The sequence below is a fragment of the Delphinapterus leucas genome, chromosome 16 (assembly GCF_059928025.1).
Source record: "Delphinapterus leucas isolate spDelLeu-1000000601 "Yukka" chromosome 16, BTC_Dleu_Yukka2, whole genome shotgun sequence".
Lineage (NCBI taxonomy): Eukaryota > Metazoa > Chordata > Mammalia > Artiodactyla > Monodontidae > Delphinapterus > Delphinapterus leucas.
The window spans coordinates 71,162,590-71,185,077 of NC_143144.1; the positions used below are offsets into that span (position 1 = coordinate 71,162,590).

At 35.7% G+C, this 22,488-nt stretch overlaps 1 protein-coding gene across 4 annotated transcripts in view; it reads right to left on the minus strand.

Annotated features, from left to right (window-relative positions):
* Positions 1–200: 200 nt before the first annotated feature.
* CCDC186 (coiled-coil domain containing 186) overlaps positions 201–22,488 on the minus strand; it is a 47,763-nt gene continuing 25,475 nt past the window's right edge. For 3 of the 4 annotated variants that reach the window (XM_089898199.1, XM_022568704.2, XM_089898201.1), the window contains 12 exons: positions 21,638–21,850; positions 20,619–20,738; positions 17,178–17,282; positions 16,613–16,711; positions 16,360–16,446; positions 14,654–14,796; positions 11,241–11,496; positions 10,401–10,590; positions 9,129–9,209; positions 6,423–6,633; positions 4,955–5,174; positions 201–4,270 (listed from right to left, as the gene is read on the minus strand). In XM_089898199.1, the coding sequence (XP_089754325.1) occupies positions 4,187–4,270; positions 4,955–5,174; positions 6,423–6,633; positions 9,129–9,209; positions 10,401–10,590; positions 11,241–11,496; positions 14,654–14,796; positions 16,360–16,446; positions 16,613–16,711; positions 17,178–17,282; positions 20,619–20,738; positions 21,638–21,850 (1,809 nt within the window). In that variant the 3' untranslated portion in view covers positions 201–4,186. The remainder of the gene's footprint in view (positions 4,271–4,954; positions 5,175–6,422; positions 6,634–9,128; positions 9,210–10,400; positions 10,591–11,240; positions 11,497–14,653; positions 14,797–16,359; positions 16,447–16,612; positions 16,712–17,177; positions 17,283–20,618; positions 20,739–21,637; positions 21,851–22,488) is intronic. The other variant, XM_089898200.1, reaches the window with a different exon arrangement.

The window sequence follows — 22,488 nt, forward strand, 5'->3', positions numbered from 1 at the left end:
TAAAATACAACGTGGCATTCAGTTTGCTGACTATTGTTCACTGACTTTTAATGGTAATCAGTAAAGACAAAAATGGAAAGCAAAAATTCTTAATCTGGTTTAAAAAAGAAAATTCAAGCAATCTGTATCAGGTTTTGCCAAGTCTGGAGAATCAGTCTGTTAGCAAGTGGTGTGCGTAAATAAATAAACAAAGATGCCAGTAAAATACAACTTGGTAAATAGGCATTACCTATTTAATAAGTACAATATATACATAAAATTCTCTTGAAAAGCTTCATTTTATACAGAAACATATTTACAAAATGAACAGTATAATCAAACTAAAGATTATCTGTACAATGCACACACATATATATATATGAACTTTGGAAGGTAAACAAGTTTCATCATAGTCAAAATGGACAGCCATATGCATTTTAAAAAAGAATTTCATTCCAGAAGAAAATACATCTTTAATATACAATTATATTTTTCATTTATTTTCCTGAAAATTCTTTGTTTGGATTATCTTCTCTTGTTCAGCCTTGAAAATTTTCAGGTTTCTAGTGCCACCAACTGGTGTTAAAAATTAACAATCTTAGTGTCAAAAAAGAATTGTTTTGTTTTAAAAAGGTTACTGGAAGATAGACCACTGAACTCAGCATCCATAAGGCAAATTAATGATATGGAATAACATGATTGATAAAAATATTTTCACCATGGTAGCATATATAACATTTACAATATTAATGGTTTCTAGTGCTTCTTTCCTTCTACTGGTAAATCGTGGTCTAAAATTATATGTAAAAGTCTTTAGAGTATACTGCAAAACAAAGTTTGGAAATATGCATGACAATGTGATTAGATTCATCTTTATAAGCATCAAGTAGACATTAATAATTTACTAAAATGGCAAAAATCAAATACCATTTTATAGTCTTTGGATTTTTTTCCTTCTTCTTAAAGAATAAACATCAAGCTGTGAAAAAGTTAGGAACGTGCAGAACCACCATGAAAACAGCAATCTGCTCTCAGTGTACCTCAGCAAGGATTCATTTCCCAAAGCTTCACGCCAGAGTGAGACTTCTGGGTCACCTACTTGCACCAGTGAATTAACCCTCTTCCAACAGGGGCTGGTTGTGAGCTGCAGAGGCTTAAAGAGCCGCTCCTACTGCCTCCCAGCTATTTTCACTAGACCATAAGCTCCGTAAGGACAGGAATTGCCCTGTCTGGTCTGTCTACCAGTATAATGATGATACCCTGTATGGTGCCTGGCAATAAGAGGTTTCTAATAACTGTGTTTATTACATGAATAAATTCATTCATGTTTATTACATGAATAAATAATAATAAATGTTGGTAGCCTGACAAAATTTAATTTCAAGATAATCTGCTTTAAATGGTTATGGATAGAAAGTTTAAAAAAAAAAAACACTAAAGTTTAAACTCATTCTTCTGCCCAAACCCACCATTTTCAATCCTTAAAACTTATCAGGCTAACGTTTGAAGTGGTATGGGAAAAAGGGAGTCACAGCAAGTATGCACTTTAAAAGTGAACCTAGTGAAGTGTATACATATATATACACACACACAAAAATCATTTCCTGCTCAAAGAAACCAAAATACTGCTAACAAAAACAGCATTTGATGTGTTCAATTAATAATAAACACATAAAACAAAATTTCTGCTAGATCTCAAGTTTATCCGGACCATTTTCCTTTTCTAGACACCCCATTCTTCTCTTCATATATTCAGTACAGTATGGGTAGAAGGTCCTCTAAATGTTTACATCAGAATCTGTCTGTGAATCAGTTTAGAGAGAGGGAGCTGATAAATGCACATTTTTGTACACACTTTGCTCAGTCCTGATCCATATACAAAAGGATACAGTAGAAACTAAGGAGCAAAAGGAAAATAAAGCATTTTCTTCAAGTTTTCCACAGTTCCATACATTTATGGGTGGGAAAAGTAATAAGTCAAAATATGGTTTATAATTACATTCTTCTAAAATTGTTTAACCATTAAACTTCTCTAAGTGAATGCTGGCACAAATGTTAATATTGGAATGTTTCATTTTCATATGTAATATATGTATGCAAAAAAATGTATATATATTTTTAAGGTGTATAGACACAGAATACTATGGTTCTGACCACTATTTGGTCTCCATTAATATATTTTGTGTCTTCGGAGGAAAAAAACAAATATTGTAGTGTATGAATCTATATCACATAAGAAGCTATAAAAATTTAGTTATGTTGACTACTCTAAATAGTCTTTGGGAGTATCGACATTATTGTCAAAAACAACTAGGAAAATAATTCAGATGTGATTGCACTTACCCTCTTATTTCTTTATTTTGATAAATTATTACTGGTAAAAAGAACAAGATACATTATGGTAAGGCTAAAAGTTTTATAGCTATTTTAAATATAAAATGTTTCTGAACTTGTATTTCCATTCTGAAGTGAAAAGATTTTGTTTTTAGATGACAACATATATAACTCAATATACAGAAAAAATGCTGCATTGAATTATCTAATCCTTAGTAACTGATCTTTTTAAGCAATGTTCATTTAAAAAAAAAAAAGTTAAAACACATTAAAGGGAAATTGCCACCATAAGCCCAGCCCAACTTTTAAAGCCACACAATTCTTGTTTTTTTGTTTTTTTTTTTGCGCTACGTGGGCCTCTTACTGTTGTGGCCTCTCCAATTGTGGAACACAGGCTCCGGACGCGCAGGCCCAGCGGCCATGGCTCACGGGCCCAGCCGCTCCGCGGCACGTGGGATCCTCCCGGACTGGGGGACGAACCCGTGTCCCCTGCTTCGGCAGGCGGACTCTCAACCACTGCACCACCAGGGAAGCCCAGCCACACAATTCTTTAAAGGCTTTTAATCCACCGCAAAGCTTAATTCTGTTAAGGGGAGAAAGAAGTTGGCGAAAATCCAAAACGAAAATGAGGCTTGCTGCAACATCTGTGTATGTGCCAAGGTATCTACTACAGAAATTATCTGAATATAATGAAATGTGAAAAACCACACACACAAATTAAAATAAGTGAGAAATTACAAGAGGTGAGAAAAAAATTCAATGACAGAAATACTGATACTATGACTGTCAACATTTAAGTGTACATCATAAATATTGTAAAACTCCAACAGGATACATAAATTTGGTTCTAAAATTCCTTTGGTTACGGAGATGTAATTATTTTGTATTTTAAATAAATATACCAAACACATCATATCTGGGGACTGTAAGATCACCCCACTATAATATGTAATTATACCAACAGTAAAGAATGGTGAACAGATAAAATGGTTAACAGTGCCATATGCTGGATTTTCTTGGGAACTGGTTCTTTATAAATATCTTAAATTTATCTTTATACTTGATGTCAGTAAAACTAAAGTACTTCAGTTTCAAAGAATCCATTATTCATCTCTCTGTTCTAATGAGACTTATCCATTTCACATTTTAAAATATAACTGAAGTCCACAGGAATTCTCTAAATGAGCAGATTATTTAAAATCATATTTTATGTAACTGGAGATTTAAAAAACTCAACTATTAACTCAATTCGAATCTGAAAAAAATGTACCTAGCACAAATAAGGAAACCTGACAGGGGCATACAATGCCTGATCATTGCTAGTTACCAAAAGCTAGCTTTCCTATTAGCTTCCATTAAAATCAAATGGTTTAAGAACTCATTGGCATCCCTAACACACAAGCAAATGTTATATTAGAAAGAAAACAAGTTTTTAATCACTTCTTTAGTTTTCTTCATGTTGGAGAAACAGCATATTACTGAATGATTAACACCTGTCCTTTCATGCATAATTTTAAAAAGTGAAATCATTTTTGAGATTATATATTTTAAAGGGAAGAAATACGGAGAAGGGGTTTTCAAAAGCCCTTGTCATAATGTTCAGCACTTCATATGACTATCAGCAAATTAAATAAGTTGTTCTGATTCAATGACAGGCTGTCACCACACAAAAACAAGTTTCATCAAAGCTTACATTCTTACAGTATACACAGCAATGCACTTGTATTGTAAAAAGGTACTTTTTTATACAGATGAAGCAAAACAAATTTTTTACTGGCTGACACACAAAGCAGGGAAAAGTTTCCAACAATACTGGGCAATGGCACCTGCTCCTTGTGTAGCTTTTGTCTGTTTACTGAGGAAGAACTTTGTGTTAGGTTTTCTTCGTCCTCTGCTCTAGGTCATGCTGGTGTTTAATAAGACGTTCTATTTCTGTTCCAAGTGTTTGCAGATTTTCCTTTAACAATTGGAAAAAGAGGGAAAAGAAAACAGAACTACTAAGTATAATAAGTAAAAAGATTCAGTTTGAACTATTTTTGCCTAAATTCTGAACTGAAACAGTGACAGTCTTAAATGCCATGCGAGATAAACTAGGCACACGGCTGTTTTCAGTAAAGTAATCCTGTACACTTCAGAGTCAGAAACTCTTTTTACTGAAGCTATAGCAAATTTTAGTGCCTAAAAATATTACCAGATTAAAAAAATTATTTTTTAAATCCATTACTAACCATCAAGGCCCAGACAGCACAGATAGAATAGCTGGGTCAGATAACAGCTGCAAAAAATAAAATAAAGCTGGAATACATTAGAAAATAAATGCCTCAATCTTAAAGTCTCAGTAATCAATTATAACTAATTGTAATATATGTCAAAGGCCACCCACTGCAAAGTAAATGACTCGGTAAATGACTCATCTTAGCGTCTATCCAACAGCTAAACTGATTTTTTTGCTATTTCTTTCTTTCCTGCTAATTTAAAAAATTGTACTTTTCAAAAAGAGAAAAACACAAAATTTTATATACGGAAAAAACGGCTACCCTGCATTACAGAAATAGTCCATCCATGTGTTGGATCGAACTATGAAAGAGGCACCATTTTTGTCATGTTTATTGGTTGGTAAGTGAATGAGAAATACAAATACCTTCAAAGTAATATTTTTCAATAACGTATCCTCCAAAACAGCCTGTAGTTTTCGGTTGATCTCCAAAGAGAGTTCCAATGTTAATCCACTATCAGCTGGATGGGATGTGTATAAAGATGCCATGATGCCACCCCGTCTACTTAAATGGACTTTGTTAAAATCAGATGCCTCTGAAGAAAGTGTGCCTGATTCTTCTCGTAAAACGTAACTCTGAATTATTCTGCAAAATAAAACGACACTATCAGTTATGCCTTGCAGAATTACAAACACTGTAATTTGCAAGAGTCAACTAATCATAAGCTTAAAGATGATTAGCATAAAGTAATTATCTATTAGTTAATGACAGAACTATATTAGCAAATAAAGGGGTTTTCCTTATTCAGATGGTTTCTTAAACAATCCCATTTTCGTTCTAACATGGTATTTAGATTAAAGATATATAAACATTGCTTTTCTATTTTTTCCTTATTACTTTAAATCAAAATATGTGAGCAATTTATTGTTCCAGTTTCAGTTAATATTTTCTATTTTCCTGTCATTAAACTTAAAACTGTGTTTTACTCTTTTTCGTTTAAAAGTCATGGGCAAATTTTTCTCTAAGTCTAAACTTATTTCAAAATAAAAATTTTTAAGTCATGGGTAAAGACCCACAATATTACTTAAATGAATATGGTATCTGTGAGAGGAATTTGGCCCAGCACAGGCTCTGGAGCCAGTCAGAGCTGGGTTTGGATTTCCAACTCTCGGTCTGTCACTTACAGGATGAGTGGTGACTCTGGAACATTTAGTAATTTGACCTGAGCCCCAATTAATTAACCTATCAAATTAGACACAGTGGTCCCCAACCTTTCTGGCACCAGGGACCAGTTTAGTGGAAGACAGTTCTTCCACGGCCTGGGGCGTGGGGTGGGCTACTTCAGGCAGTAATGCGAGCGATGGGGAGCCTGCATTGCCGGGAGTTGGGGACCCCTGAACTAGAGGACTCATTCTCTCCCTGGGTAGTTTTAAGAAATCAATGAGATACTGTTAAGTCACAGGCACAGTGCCTTATATTTATATTTCTCTACTATATTTAGTAGATGCCCAATAATAACTCACTATGTCCTGCCCAACAGGAATGATAATCCACAACCCCAGTATCTCTTAAAACCACCATCTTGAAAATAAAAAGCTAAGTAGAGCACTATCTGTTTTTAAGTCCAAAGGTATTTTAGTATCTTAAAAAATTAGTGTCTACTGAACTCTGTATCACCTTAAAGGAAAGACCTGTGTTTTCTTTAATGTCTGTAGTCCCAAAACCTAGAACATAAATAAGTTATCAGTAAAAGATTGGGAACTGAATGACTATAGTTTTAAGAACTATTTTTTGAAAGAAAAACTCTTGATATGACTAATTTTGAACACAATAACTTTACCATGTGAATAATGGTATTTTGAACACAGATTACAGTACCATAATAATACATACTTTGTTTTTTTCCTAATTTCTTCCACCAATTGTTTGATGTGATCCTCCATAAATTCTATCTTTTCATTTTTCCGAGCATGTGCCTTTTGCAGCCTTACTATCCTCTCAATCAGCATGGCCTTGTCTACTTCTGGAAAGTTATCTACAGCTACTGACGACCCAGTATTTTCTGGAGATCGATCTTCTGCACTGCTTCGAGCATTGAGGGACCCTGAAGACAAAAAAAATCCACTTATTGTACTTAGTCTGAAGTCAACTCTAATCTCATATATTATTTCTTCTAGTATCATTTTCACATATTCAATTTAACAGAGTTGGGTACAGAACACAAGTCATACGTGACCTGAGTTCGTTTCTGAATACATTGATGATAGAAAAAAGGGTCTAGGGCTTCCCTGGTGGCACAGTGGTTAAGAATCTGCCTGCCAATGCAGGGGACACGGGTTCAATCCCTGGTCCGGGAAGATCCCACATGCCACAGAGCAACTAAGCCCGTGTGCCAAAACTACTGAAGTCAGTCAGAAAGAGAAAGATAAATACCTTATGCTAACACATATATATGGAATTTAAGAAAAAAAAATGTCATGAAGAACCTAGGGGTAAGACAGGAATAAAGACACAGACCTACTAGAGAATGGACTTGAGGATATGGGGAGGGGGAAGGGTAAGCTGTGACAAAGTGAGAGAGTGGCATGGACATATATACACTACCAAACGTGAAATAGATAGTTAGTGGGAAGCAGCCGCAAAGCACAGGGAGATCAGCTCGGTGGTTTGTGACCACCTAGAGGGGTGGGATAGGGAGGGTGTGAGGGAGGAAGACGCAAGAGGGAAGAGATATGGGAACATATGTATAACTGATTCACTTTGTTATAAAGCAGAAACTAACACACGATTGTAAAGCAATTATACTCCAATAAAGATGTAAAAAAAAAAAACTACTGAAGCCCACGTGCCTAGAGCCTGTGCTTCTCAACAAGAGAAGCCACCACAATGAGAAGCCCGTGCACCACAACAATGAGTAGCCCCTACTCACGGCAACTAGAGAAAGCCTGTGCACAGCAATGAAGGCCGAAGGCAGCCATAAATAAGGAAGGGAGGAAGGGAGGAAGGAAGGAAGGGAGGGAGGGAGGGAGGGAGGGAGGGAGGGAGGGATGGAGGGAGGGAGGGAGGGAGGGAGGAAGGAAGAAGGGTCTAGTATGTCTCTCAGGAACAGAATGAGTAAGTGCAATAGAGAAATGAGAAATTCCAGAAAAGTCAGAAAAACAAGTCTGAAGTGACACCAAAATTAAACTGAGACAGACACAGATAAAGACAGAAGACAGAATATAGCCAGTGGGTTAAGCTCTGGAACCAGTCTTCCTAGGTTCAAATCTTACTTCTCCACTTTCAAGCTGTGTGACTTTGGACAAGTTAACTCTCTGTATCAAGGTCACTTCATTTCAAAATGTGAATCATAATATGATTTGCCTCGTAGGACTGTTATCCTCATTAAATTAGTTAACATGTCTGAAGTGCATGAACAGCATATATAGTATGCACTAAGTACATGTTAGCTATTATTTTTACCAATATTATTTGAGAAGAATTTCTAATCCTTTTTATCCTACAAAGACACATTTTTTTCCTAACCCTATTATGTAGATTTAAGACAAGTAATATATCTTATCCAAGGTAATGCACAAATAAATGGTAGAGCTGGGATCTAAATACCCAATGTGTAATCTCAAACCCATGTTCTTTCTACTACACAATTTTCCCACTATTGTAACAGTTGATGATGTTTTTTCCCCTAATGTGCAACTCCTGGGAGGCAGTGTATGTAGTGGCGTGCAGACTCCAGAGCCTGAGAGTTCTGTTACTGTGGATTTTGGGAAAGTCATGCAACCACTATGAATCTTAAGTTTCCCCATCTGTAAAATGGGAATACAACACTTATTTCACATGGCTGTTCTGTGAGTAAATGATATGTTTAAAACATTTAGCACGGTTCCTGGCATTCCAAAAATGGTAAATATGCTGATATTTTGCCAATTATAATTTTCACAGTGCTACTGATCATAATTTTATAGATTCAATTTTTGCTTTAGACTATAGGTATATTTACCATGAGAAAAGCAAAAAGATTTAAAAATACACACACACACACACATACATATATATATATAAAATCTGATATATAATGATGACCATTTCATTAGCTCTCAGGTGTTAAAAGTAATATAAAATTAAAAGAAAACAAAAGAGCATACTACACCAAATCTCTCTATAGATGGATACAAATCTGAATTTAAAAATGGAAGAGTAAACTGTTGCACAGAATAAAGAAGCAGGTACGGAAAAGGAGGTAGGGAGACAGATGGTATAGAAACCCATGACAAACTTGAAACCCTGTCTAATGATTAAACATTTAACTGGAAATACTTTTTACAACATAATTATGTACAACTACTGCTTTTTATAATTCAAAATTAAAGAAAAGCATATCGATACTTTTTAAACAAAAAATCCTATTTCTTTTCCTTTTTTTTTTTGGCCATGCCGCGGCTCATGGGATCTTAGTTCCCTGACCAGGGATTGAACCCACACCCTCGGCAGTGAAAGCACAGAGCCCTAACCACTGGACCACCAGGGAATTCCCGAAAAATGCTATTTCTTTTTATAATCAATCACTAAAAAACAACTGTAAAAACATTAGTTTTTCACCTGATGAACTAGAACGACTTCCCATGCTGCTGACTTCTTTATCATAGCTTCCATTCTCAACCTGATCTAACTTTCTTCGTGCTGCAGGAAAAAGAAATGGATTACTTGTGACAACTGTCATGACCACTGGCCCCCACTATCTCTGATTTTAATTGCTAAAATCACTTAGGCCAAAACGGCATAAACAACAAGAGAAATTTCTTGAACATGTACTTTCAAAAGGAGGGCTGTAGGGTCATTCATATAAAATGACATCTAGAAATGTACAGGTCATATACAAAATATATGGAAACAACATTATGATAACAACTGATACAGGCATCACTTAGGTACACAGAACCTAACTTTTGGAGTCCTGAAAGATTTCGAAGAGCTCTACACTACCACAAATTTCCCCCAAATTTCCCTTCAATCACATCTATGAAAACAAACTAAATTCTTATGGCAAATATCTGAATATATTTATATTAAGTAAATACTAAGTCTCTTTTACCATATTACTATATTTCACCCTATTTTAATACAAATAAAGCAGTGGGGAATAGTAGAGAATAGGATGTCAGAATACATCTCTTATTCATCTTTGTATCCAATCACATAGCACAGACTCCCAATTTGTATGAATTTTTAAATGTAAGAAATCTGGGTTCCAGTTCTAGATGTTAATTGTTGTGTCCAGGTAATTTATAACCTTTCTGGGTCTCAGTTTCCCCTAAGAATAAGGGTTAGGGTTCAATGATCTCTAAGTGAGAGGTCTACAAGGTGGGGGCAGGTATCCTAGATGCTGCACAAAACAACTCACAGACAAGGGTAGGGAGAAAATATCAGAACTCTATTTATACTTATATTTAATCTAATCTTTTTAAATTTGTATTTTTCATGTTTTTCTAATGTGCATAAACTAGAGTAATACATGTTTAAAATTTACAAATAACTAGCTACAAATTGGAGAACAAATACTTAAATACTTTTTTATTGACAGCAGTATGTGATCAACAAAGTCTAGACACTACTGCCTTGGTAAGGTACTTTCTCAATTCCTACATTTTGTGGTTCTGTGAATAAATGTCTTTTAACATAGAACATGCTATAAACTATTCATGGAACTACAAGAAGGTCAGCCATGTGGTTTATTAACATTAATACATTAAAAAGAACACACAGCTCTAATCAATGTGGGAGAAACTGATGTAAAATATACTTTTTCTATAAATCCTTAACAGTGAAAAGAAACAAAAACATTCAAGGTCTAAGTGTAGAAAAATTTTATACCTTGCTGAAGTTGTTTGGTAAGATCCTTGACACTAGAGGCATGTTTACGTCTTTGAGTTACTAATTCATCTTTTAATTCTTCGACCTGGGTACTCAATGTTTTGACTTCGGTTTGTCTACAAGTGAGTTCAGCTTGCAGAGTCTGGACTTCCTCTTTTCGCAGTTCTTCTTCTTTTAACAATCTACTTTCCTAAATATTAAATAAGATAAAAAATACCAACTTTAATATCTGTTTCAATTACTGTTCAGTTTAAAACCTTAAAAATACTAGGTCTTTCATAGTAAATTCTTCTGTCATCACTCATTATCAGGTTTTGTTTACTGAGCTCCTCAAATTCTTTATACAGTAACGCAGGGGGATATATTAATGCATCTGCCATTCTATACATGTAAAACAACATGTGATACAGGTCTCTGTATTTTTTTTTTCATGTCTCTATTTCTGGTTTAAAGTCTCAAATTATTTTTATGAGTAACCTGAAGATACTCTCACTACTTGGAAATATTAAACCATTTTTAAGCTATAAAAATATAGAAATTTAAAGTTCTTTTAAGAAATATATAATAAATCCAGTTAGGAATAACAAAAAAACCCTGGTTTTCTTACTTTCAAAAGTGAAATATTTCTTCCTAACGATGTTAGGGAAAAATTTTTATTATAAACTACATAAGTTGAAAGGAAAAACTGACATTTCTCATAGCATTTGAAATTATCAGAAAGTCAGTGCCAAAAAAAAAAAAAGAGTTTAATCAACTACCATTAAGTTTATGCTTTTAGGGAAATTTAATTTGTGCTACTTGCTATGTTGCTTTAAAAGTTAAATGTACACTTATACTTACCAAATTAATATTTGTCTGTTTCATGTGTTCACATTGGCCTTGTAACTGACTTTCACTACAGGAAAGTTTATCAAACTGTGACTGCAAAGAATTGGATTCAGATTGAAGTTGTGCATTCTTACTAGTGAGCTTTTCTGTAAACAGTAGTAGCTCAGATTCTCTTTTCCTACTGCCTTCGATGTCTTTTTGTAGGTCATTAATCAAAGAATTAAGACTTTCCACTTCTTCCTTCAAATTTTCAATTTCTTGTTTACCTCTAGAAAACAAAGTTCACAATTAAGAAAAAAATTAAACTATTAAAAGACATTAATGGTTTGAGAATTTTCATCAAATGAAATTCTTTATGAAGGTACTTTTATTCATTCATCCAAATATTTATTTGGATTACTATGAATGCCTAATATATGCTAGGAACTAAGAGCTGGGAATATACATAAGCAAGACTGACATGGCCCCTGCTTTCAAAGAACTTTTAGTCAAGTAGTGTGAAAAAACATTTTTGATGATGAAAGCACAGAGTGGGCCACCTAAGCTAGTGTAAGTGATGAGTAAACTAATATTCAAAGGGTTAGCAAACTTCTCCTATAAAAGGCCCACACAGCAAACAATGTAGGCTTCTGGAGCATATGGCCTTTGTTACAACTGTTTATAACTCTGCCACTGTAGTGTGAAAGCAGCCACACATAATACATAAAGGAATGAGAGTGGCTGTGTTCCCCAAAAAAAGTTTATTGACAGAAAGAGGCAGTGAGCTGGATTTGGCTTCTGGGCCATAGTTTGCTAATTCCTGAGCTAAAGGGAAAGTAACAGTGAGTGGGAAAACAAAATATGTTCCAGGTAGAGGAAACAGTATGTGCAAAGCTGGGAAGGGAACAAGAGAATGACTTCTTGTTGGTACTAACAAACAGATGTTCAATACCAATGAGGATAAGGACAGTACTATATCCTAGCACTTAGCACAGGGCTCGGCATCTAGGAGACAATTAATTAACATTTGTTAACCAACTATTGCTGAAATACAGAATAAAGAAGGAGAAGGCACAGAGGGAGAAGCAAGGTTACTAATGATCTTCCAAGCCATGTTAAGCCATCTGAACTCACTAGGCAATCCTTGAGGCAATGGGAAATCATTGAGAGGTTTGAGATTTCCTTTGTAAAAAAGATTATCCTAACCACAGTGTAGGAAACAGACTAAAAGGGAAGCAAAAAAACAAAACAGTTTAGAAGCCCTGGCAGTTTGCCAGGAGAGCTGATAATGGGTTGGACAATGGTAGCAGCAGTGGGGATGTAAACAGTAAATGGATTTGAAAGATATTAAAGAGTTAGCATCAAAAATATTTTGTGACTGGTTACATGTGTGAGGGAAAGGAAAGAAGAGCCAAGGGTAACTCCCAGGTTCCTGGGTTGGAAAATCATGTGGATGTCACACTCATCATTCATCTCAGGAACATCAGAGAAGCATATTTGTGGACAAGATACATGAATCAGTATTGGACATATTATAAGTTTGAGGTGTCTTTGATACTTGTGTATCTGGAGCTCAGCAAAAAGGGTTGATGATAATTAACTTGAAGGTCCTGCAGCACACTACTGAAAGAGTTAGGATCACCCAGCGTTATAATAAAATAAGAACAAAAAACAGCTTTATGACATAAAGAGAAGGCTGCCAAGGAGACAGAAAAGATTGGCCAGAAAGTGGGGAGGAACACCAGGAAAGTACAAGGAAATGAAGCCAAAAGAACAGAGCATGTCAAGAAAGGTAATGGGCTTAGTGTGTCCATACTGAAAATTCAAGCAAGGCTTAATCTGGGAAATATCTACTATATTTAAGGATGCATTAGCAGTTTGTAATGGAATGCTAGGGCATTAGAATAAATGGAGAGGAACAGAAGAACAAAGCATGTGAAGAAATGGAGAACAAGCACAGATGATTCTATAAAGACATTTTTGGTTGTGAAGAAAGGGAGAAAGGAGATCATAGGAGTTTTGATGTTTTTAAGATATAATATTTAAATGTAGAAAGAAGAAAAGTCAGTAAAAAGAGGGAGGTAAGAGATAAAGGATAAAGAAGGAATAATCAAGAAAGACCCTGAGAAGGCAGAAGAGCATGGGATCCACAGTAGGAGTAGGGACCACAATTTGATTCAGAAAGAATAGGAACATTTCTTCCATAATAACAGAAGGAAAAGAGAAATGACTGCAGATGCAGGCAAGTTCATAGGACTGATAGCAAGAGGTTGAGAGAACTGTCACCTGACAGCTCCCTTTTTTTCTGTGAAGTAAGAGGTAATCGCCTGACAAGAGTAAAGAGCAAGGTGAGAGGGAAGATCAGAAGTGTGAAGAAAGCAGTAAGGTTTGGAATAATGCTAAGAAGATGGGGAGAAGGCTCTGACTAAGGACATATGGTAGGACTGGAGGTGCATTAGGATTCCCAGTTGAGGTTGGTTGCTAACCATGAATTTATAGCAGCATCAATCTGGATGATCTTGAGGATTTCTTCAGCAACACTCAGCACCCTGGGTGTTGCTAGGGTATGAAGAAGAAGGTATCTGGATCCAGCCTGAATCCAGGCTCTCTCAGGTAATGTCGTAAGTAGAATTTAGCTAAATGGCTTTATAAGAAGCCAAGGAATAGGACTTCCCTGGTGGCGCAGTGGTTAAGAATCCGCCTGCCAATGCAGGGGACACAGGTTCGAGCCCTGCTCCAGGAAGATCCCACATGCTGCGGAGCAACTAAGCCCATGAGCCACAACTACTGAGCCTGCACTCTAGAGCCCACGAGCCACAACCACTGAGTCCACGCACCACAACTACTGAAGTCCACATGCCTAGAGCCCATGCTCTGCAACGAGAAGCCACCACAATGAGAAGCATGCGCACCACAACAAAGAGTAGCTCCCACTTACCGCAACTAGAGAAAGCCCGTGTGTAGCAACAAAGACCCAAAGCAGCCCCCAAAAATAAATAAAATAAATTTATAAAAAAAAAGAAAAGAAGCCAAGGAATAATGTTACCTCCTGACCTTGAGCTACATACATGCAAAGATATAGACATAGATACATATCTATCTCTTCGAAGAAAACCTACTTATACTGTGTATAAGTAATAGAATTTGAAAGCTAAGGAATGGATAAAAAACTACAATCCATTCTGTCTTATAAATAACTACTGCCAAAAAAAAAAAAAAACTACTGCCAATATTTAGGGAATATAAACTTTGATTTTTAGAAGCCGTGATGGGAACTACAAAGAAAACCCAAAATAAGTTCAAATGAAGACAGGAATTAAAGTTTTTTTTATCTAGTAAAATATAAAATTACTCTTATTTAATGCAACAATTGCATTTAAAAACAGAAACAAGGTAGAATCAAAAAGCCTGTCGATTAGCATAAACAGAAGTTGCTCATTTTATACCTTTGATGCTGCTCCTGTATCTGACCTGCAATTTTCACTTTGTCCAATAAATTCTGAATTTCAGCTTTTTGGCGATTAATAATTTCTTTATATTTTGATAATTCATCTTCTGTTCTCAATCGTTCATCTTCTAGACATTTTACCTATCAAATCATCATAATTGAGTTAAACTACAAACAATATTTTCTTGTTCTTTATTAGCTATTTCAGACAGTGGTTATATATTAATAATCTAAGCTAAATTCTGAAGCAATATTAATTAACATGAAGAAAATATAATAGGAAGTTAACAGTCTTGGGTTTCAGTCTCAGATTTCTCATGATTTAGTCATGGGATTTTTAACATGCCACTTCATTCTGGCTGAATCTCCATTTTCTCATCTGAAAAGAGGATGTACGTTCCCTATCTGCCTCAAAGTACTGGCATGAAGAACAAATAGAAAGGTACATGAAAGACACTTTAAAAATTATTAAGTGATCGCAAATTCAAGGTGGTTACCTAAAAGCCTATTTCTAAATAAATGAAAGATATATAATGATAACATATTTCACACTTATATTAAAAGGGCAAATATTCTTAAAATGAGAACCATAACACTGGAAAAGATTTAAGAGGTTGTTAGAAATTAAAACTGTATACAAGGGACTTCCTTGGTGGTCCAGTGGTTAAGAATCTGCCTTCCAATGCAGGGGATGTGGGTTCAATCCCTGGTCAGGGAACTAGGATCCCCCATGCTGCAGGGCAACTAAGCCCATGCACCGCAACTACTTAGCCTGCGTGCTCTAGAGCCCACGTGAGAGCCCGCAACTAAGAGAGCCCGCATGCTGCAACTACTGAGTCCGCGTGCCACACTAGAGAGAAGCCTGCACGCTGCAATGAAGAGCCCACATGCCACAACGAAAGACCCCGCATGATGCAATGAAGATCCTGTGTGCTGCAACTAAGACCCAACGCAGTCAAATAAATAAATAAATAAACAAGCAAGCAAACATTTTTTTAAAAAACTGTATACAAGACTATTAAATATACCTAGGAGAAATGTAAAGGTTTTCTATTATTTTCTTTCTTTTCTTTTCTCATTAATTAATTTTATTTATTTATTTTTGGCTGCATTGGGTCTTCATTGCTGCGTGCAGGCTTTCTCTACTTTCTCTAGTTGCAGCAAGCGGGGCTACTCTTTGTTGCGGTGCACAGGCTTCTCATTGTGGTGGCTTCTCTTTGTTGCGGAACACAGGCACGCAGGCTCAGTAGTTGTGGCTCACGGGCTGTAGAGCACAGGCTCAGCAGTTGTGGCACACGGGCTTAGTTGCTCCGTGGCATGTGGGATCTTCCCAGTCCAGGGCTCGAATCTGTGTCCCCTGCATTGGCAGGCAGATTCTTAACCACTGCGCCACCAGGGCAGTCCCTTTCTATTATTTTCTGACACAGCTCTAAAGCCCATGTAACAGAGGACCAAGGATAACTTATAGATAAAGCAAATGTGCTGTGAAACAGGAATGTTTGGCAAACACTTTAAAGGGACTGAAATGGAAGACACTTTTATTTCTCTAAGAGTCAATTTTGTTGCTAGGGAATTGACATGCTACTATTTGATTTTGAAATATTTCTATATAAATATCCTTTCCCCAAGATTTAAAAATCAGAATGAGTACAAAATTAAAGATAGTTATCCTTCCTCTGGAGTCATGACTAAAGACTGAATTACCTTTGTTCTCAGTGTTCGTAGCTCATCCATGCCCTCCTTAAATGTCCTCTTCAGATCTTCTAGTTCCTTTATTTTGGCATGATGCATCTTTAAAAAAGTTTAAAAGAAACCACAAATCATTATATACTAAACCAGATCTAAAATTTATTACCTGCTCCTTCCAGAAGGCCTTAAAGTAGCTGGCAATAAGTACTTGTTGTTTCTCTCCTCTATATTATACCATCCAAGGTATACAAAGAACAAAGCTACTCACTTCTAGCTGGTCAGATTTTTCTTGCATTTGTTTTTCAAGTTCTCCTTTTGTGACTCTAAGCTTGGCATCAAGCTCATTTGATTTAATTTCTTCTGATTCCTAATGGGAAAGAAATGACAAAAGTATGACAATTTTTAAAGTTTTATGCTTTGAAATGTGAAGAAGGCTTTTGCAATTAAGTTTCCTCATCGTGAAATACATAGCTCATGTATGTAAAATTGATGACTGTATTCAAATATTTTAAATACGTCAATTTTGCACCAACTAGAAGAGCATACTTAACATATATAACATAATAGAATGGGCTCTTTTTTTAAGTTATACATTTTCTTGTACTCTTCATTCTTCTAACGTTTTCTAGTGTTTTTATTTGGTTGAAAACTTCTCTAGTAAGATCTCTATTTAACCTGCAAGTACTTTAACATAGGAAACAGCCTGTATTTAATTTAGCTGCCCTACCAAATCTATTCCACACTTCGAATATTGTAGATACAAAAATTTATGAAACAAGAGTACTGATATCTGGCATAATTTGTTACTAATCTATTCAAAAATTTAAGCATACCTGATATGTTTTTATCATATCCTGACAATTTTTCCGAATTTGATCTGCTTCTTCCTTTGCTTGAGTTAATTTTGTTGTTGTCTCTTTGAGTTTATCTTTGGTTTCCTGCATTGACAAAAGGACAATGTGAGATGATAGAAAATATATATTGGTCTCTGTCCCCAGTTCCTGGCACAGAGCTCCTAAAACCCTTGTAATTTTTTAAGTGATAAAAACATTAGGAGCATCTCTTGTTCTAATACTGGTCTTTAACCTCTGTTCCTGCCACAGAGCTCCTGAAATCCTCATAATTTCCCAAGTGATAGGAGTGTCTTTTGTTCTACTGAGGTGACTCTGACTGGACTTCTGGATGACAGCTGGTCCCCAGAAAGACCAAGTCATGGTTAGAAGCTTGGACTTTTCAACCCTGTCCCCCATTCCCTTGAGAAGGCAGAAGGGTAAAAATGGAGTTAATGATCAATCTCAAGCCTATGTGATGAAGCCTCCACAAAAAAGCAAAAGTATGAGGCTCGGGGAGCTTCCAGATGGTGCACACATCCAATATCGAGAAGGTGACACACCCTAACTCCAGAGGGACAGAAGCTCCTGCACTTGGGACCTTCCCAGACCTCACCTTATGTATCTCTTTATCTGACTGTTCATCTGACCCTTTATAATGTCCTTTAATAAACTGGTAAAGGTAAATAACTGTACTCATTCCCGGAGTTCTGTGTGGTACTGTAGTAAATTTTTGAACCCAAGGCGGGGGGGGGGGGTTGTTAGAACCTCCAATCTATAGCCAGTTGATCAGAAGAACAGGTGATAACCTGGGCTTGGGACTGGTGCCTGAAGTGGGAGGTGGGGGAAGTCTTGTGGGACTGAGCCTTTAACCTGTGGGATCTGACACTATCTCTGGATCGATAGTGTCAAAACTGAGTTAAGTTGCAGGCCACTCAGCTGGTATCACAGAGAATTGCTTGTTGTGGGGAAAAGCCTTCTCACATTGGTAACCAGAAGTGACAGAAGTGAAGTGTTCTGTGTAAAAGTAAAAGAGACACAAAGGGAAGAAACCCACAGTAGGGAGAACTGGATTTTTCCCTACACTGAAGGAAAACTGGGCTTTTCCTTTACAGACAGCAAGGTTGGCATAGTGATGTGATGAATGGTGAGAACAATGACCAGACAGTAGAGAAGCTCTTGTCGTAGCACTGCCACTGGAGTCAGATACTATTTTAGTAATAACATTTTATGCTTCTGACAAAAAACTAAATGTGGCCTGAACAGTTAATTGATAGTCATTAAATAAAGTTAAATTTGATAGAGTTTTCATCAAATCACTAGAAGTTACTAACCTGAAAAGACAAAAAGAGCAAAGTGTTTAAGCAGTTCTTTGTAGATCCATATAAAAGTCAATTGTTTGGTTTATGGCCAACGTATCTATTCAAAACTTTTTTACAGATTCATGCTGCAATTTGGTTTCTGTTCCTAACTACTCTCCTAAAATAACAATTCTGAAGGTCTGCAGGGACTACTTTCTCATCAAATCCAATTGCTTTTTCTCATTTCTTCTTCTTGACTTACCTGTTCCAGTTCTGATCACTCCTGACTCTGAATAGCCTTCCTCTGTTTACAAGACAACATACTCCTGTTTTTGCCCACTTCATCATTGCCTTCGCTGTCTCCTTGACTAGCTAGACTTCCTGTGGTGACTGTCCCAGTACAGCCCTACCCTGTAGCTCCAACATTCTCCTTCAGAGTACCCATCCAGTCCCATAATTTGGGCTATCATGTGGATTTCAAATGAGAGTTTAGGTATCATCTCCTCCTAGTAGCTTCCCTTCAGAAAGGGGTAGAAGTTGCTATTCTGCCTTCCCATAGATAGAATCCAGGGAATCCCTAGATTGTAACACTTGATACATTGTACAGCAGCTTACATGCTTCCCCCACTGAGGATACAGCTTCTGGATAACACCTAGCTCAGTAGTTGCCACATATTAATTGTTCATGTAATAAATGTTGAATTAACAAAGGAATACCTAACATAAACCTTCTGTTCTAGTTAGGTTGGTTTTCTCAAACACCAAATATTCATCTCCCTTTTCTCTCTTATCTTGCTGTTCCTCCACTTGGAATGCCTTTCCTGTCATCTCTTAATGTAAGTTGCATCTATCCTTCACACACGGCTTCTTATACATCATTTTGGCTTTGGATAAACCTACCATACAATTAAGTGCCTACTTACATACTTTCAGTTGCAGGTCTTTTAAAAATAATTTCACTTATATTAAAACTGTGTTACTTTTAAAATTTAAACATTTGAAGGCTTTTTCAAATATTGTTTTTTAAAATATGAGAATATTAGCTCAACAACAAGAAGGAGAGAGAGATAGAGAACAGAACTTTATCTGTTTTACCCCCCCACTTCTATATCATCAATAACTAAAACAGAGCCTGATACATAGTAGGTACTCACTTCATTTATTCAAAACATAGCAATTGAGAGATTCCTGTGTCAAATACAATTTCAAATGGTTTGTAGCCCTGTGTGAGCCCTAAGGATTGTTGCCCCTACTCCTTCTGGCAGTTCTTTCTCTGCCCATATAGTTTCCTAACACTCATTTGCTGATCAGCAATTAGCTCAGAAACCTACCATTCTCTAACCTATCTTTGACCACTGTCAACAGACACTTCTCCCTACAGTTTTCTCTGATATTATAATATACAAATATCCAAAGGTTAACAGTTCTACCAACTTAGGATTATTTAAAGAGATGCCAATGATAATTTAAACAATATCATTAAGCCTATTTTTGAAAATGTGGTAACTGTTATAAATAACATGGCTCTTTTGTTTAAATCATATTTCAAAGTTTTTTTTTTTACTTCACATTCTATCATCTTCAGATTTTTATTACTGCTTATACCAGTTCAGTTACTGCTTAAAATTATGGCATCAGGTACCAGCCTTTATCACCACTTTTTATTATATTGTTTAATAATATGATATTCATTATATACAATACCAATAGAATTATATTCATAATAAACAGATAAGGAAACTTTCTTTGTTATGTTTATATTTAAATAAAAATTCATATTTCTTGATTATAAGAATTGTATCATCACTAACATTTTTTTAAGAATTTCCAGAGTTTACTTTCAATTTTGATAACCTACATATTCTCTTCCCCCGAACCTGACAATGTTTAATATAAAATATAGAACACTAAAAATGCTTAAAGAACAAAGTCATTGAGGGGTTAAAAACAATGAATGATAAAACAACATTCTATCCAATTTAATATGTAAATCATGCAAGGAAGTATCTTTTTATGATCACCAAATATTCAGGCCCAAGCTATCCTACAGGAGTCACTAAGCTTTATGCCTCATTAATAACTATTACTGCATGTGCTCTTAAAACTGATTCTAATAATTTTTCCACTGTATTACAGTACTCACCTTGTGTGAATCCATTTCTGCTTTTAATTTGTTTTGTGCCCATTTTACTTTAATGATTTGAGAGTTGATATCTTCCTTTAATTTGTCTATTTCTCTGACGAGTCTAGTAGTTTCACCTTCCTAAAATAATATCACCAGGTCATATTTTTCATTTAAACAACCAACCAATCATTTGTGTATCTTTTATATCTCAAGATAATCAATGCAATAACACTATAATTCAGGGCTAGCACATTACGGCCTATAAACTGACTTAAAGTTCAATTCATAAGAGGACAGTAAAAGCCTAAAACCAATTAATAGACATAAGGTGATTAACATTTATATCTTAACCAACTAGTACACTGTGAGTGTAAGCGTACCTTTCTGATTCTTCTCAATTGGCTGACATTAAGGTGAAATATGAATTAAATTGGTTTTGCCAGAATTCTTGAGAACAATGACAACATTCCTGAACTAAAAGTTAATTAATAAAAAATACCATTGATTACCAAGAAATGATAACCTACTGGACACAAGACTACGCCATGAGGATGCTAGCTAATAGCAAGGATTCTAAATAGCACAGTAATTAAATCTCCTTGGACAGCATGTAAGAACATGTTTTTCTACAAGTAAAATATAAATTCTATGATGTCTAAGTAAGTGTTACATTAAGATTCTGGTCAAAGTATACTTCTGGCTCAAAAACTACTCACATTGTGACACACCATGTATATCTTTCACCAAAATAAAATCTTCCTTTGAAGCACAAAGTCATTTCTTCAACATGTAGATTTTAAAAGAAAGTTTTTAAAAAGATCTAATAAACAACATGTCAGTTTCTTACCTTTTCATAGGAAAAACTTTTTGCAGCTAAGTAACAAGATATTGGAATTATTAAAGCATTCTTTGAAGGTAAACTAAGAAAAACTTTATGTTTAACAGTGGTTTAACCATGTTAAGTTATGATTATTTGATTAAATAAGGAAAAGCAAAGAGAGTAAGTTTCAAATAAGATACAATATCAAAAGTTATACCTTTGTTTCGTACAGCTGGTGCAGCCGTCCTTTCTCCTGAGAAAGTTGCTTAATTTTGTTAGTGTTTTTCTCATATTCTTTATTTGCATCTCTAAGTTTTTTTTCAAGTATCTCTTTTTCCTTTCGAAGGTCTAAAGATTCCTTCTCGCCTCTTACATACTTCATTACCATTGCTTCTTTTTCCTGGCGTGCCTCTTCACATTTCTTGTTGGCCTTTGAAAATAATATCTAGCATTAATAAAACATATTTTTCAAATAAAAATTAATTAAAACAAATAATATTTTCCTATAATATCACCAATGTATTTTTTGGTCTTTTACACAAGATTTTCAGGACCTGTGTCATGAAATTTTAAAAAAGAGAAATGATACAATGAACAAATTAATATCATTAATATTTGCTTCTTCCCTTTCCTATTCCTTTTCATTTAGCTAATATGGTTGCTATTTTCTGCTTACTCCTTCAGATCACTTTTCCACTCTTTCCTAGCCCACCCTGTGCTCTGGGAAAGTAACCATCAGGGACCATATCAACAAGTTTCTTTGCCCTCATACTTCCAGTTGGGTTTGGCCAACAGGAGGCACTAAGCAGAAGATTAGGAGGGTAGGCAGAGAATGAGATCTGGCTCCTCCAGAATCATACACTCTTCCTGTCAGGTGACCTCTCTATGCAACTACCTTCTCTGGGTTGTACTACCTGCACCGTCTCCTTATTCCTTTAGCCCAAAGAGTGATAATGGCTCCTCCAGCAGCCCCAGGATCCTGCATTTTCCCAGGTTGGACTCCCTAAATCTCACCCATACCTTTGTAAAGAGTCCTTTTATGAAATTCTCCCCAAATCACCAGTTTCT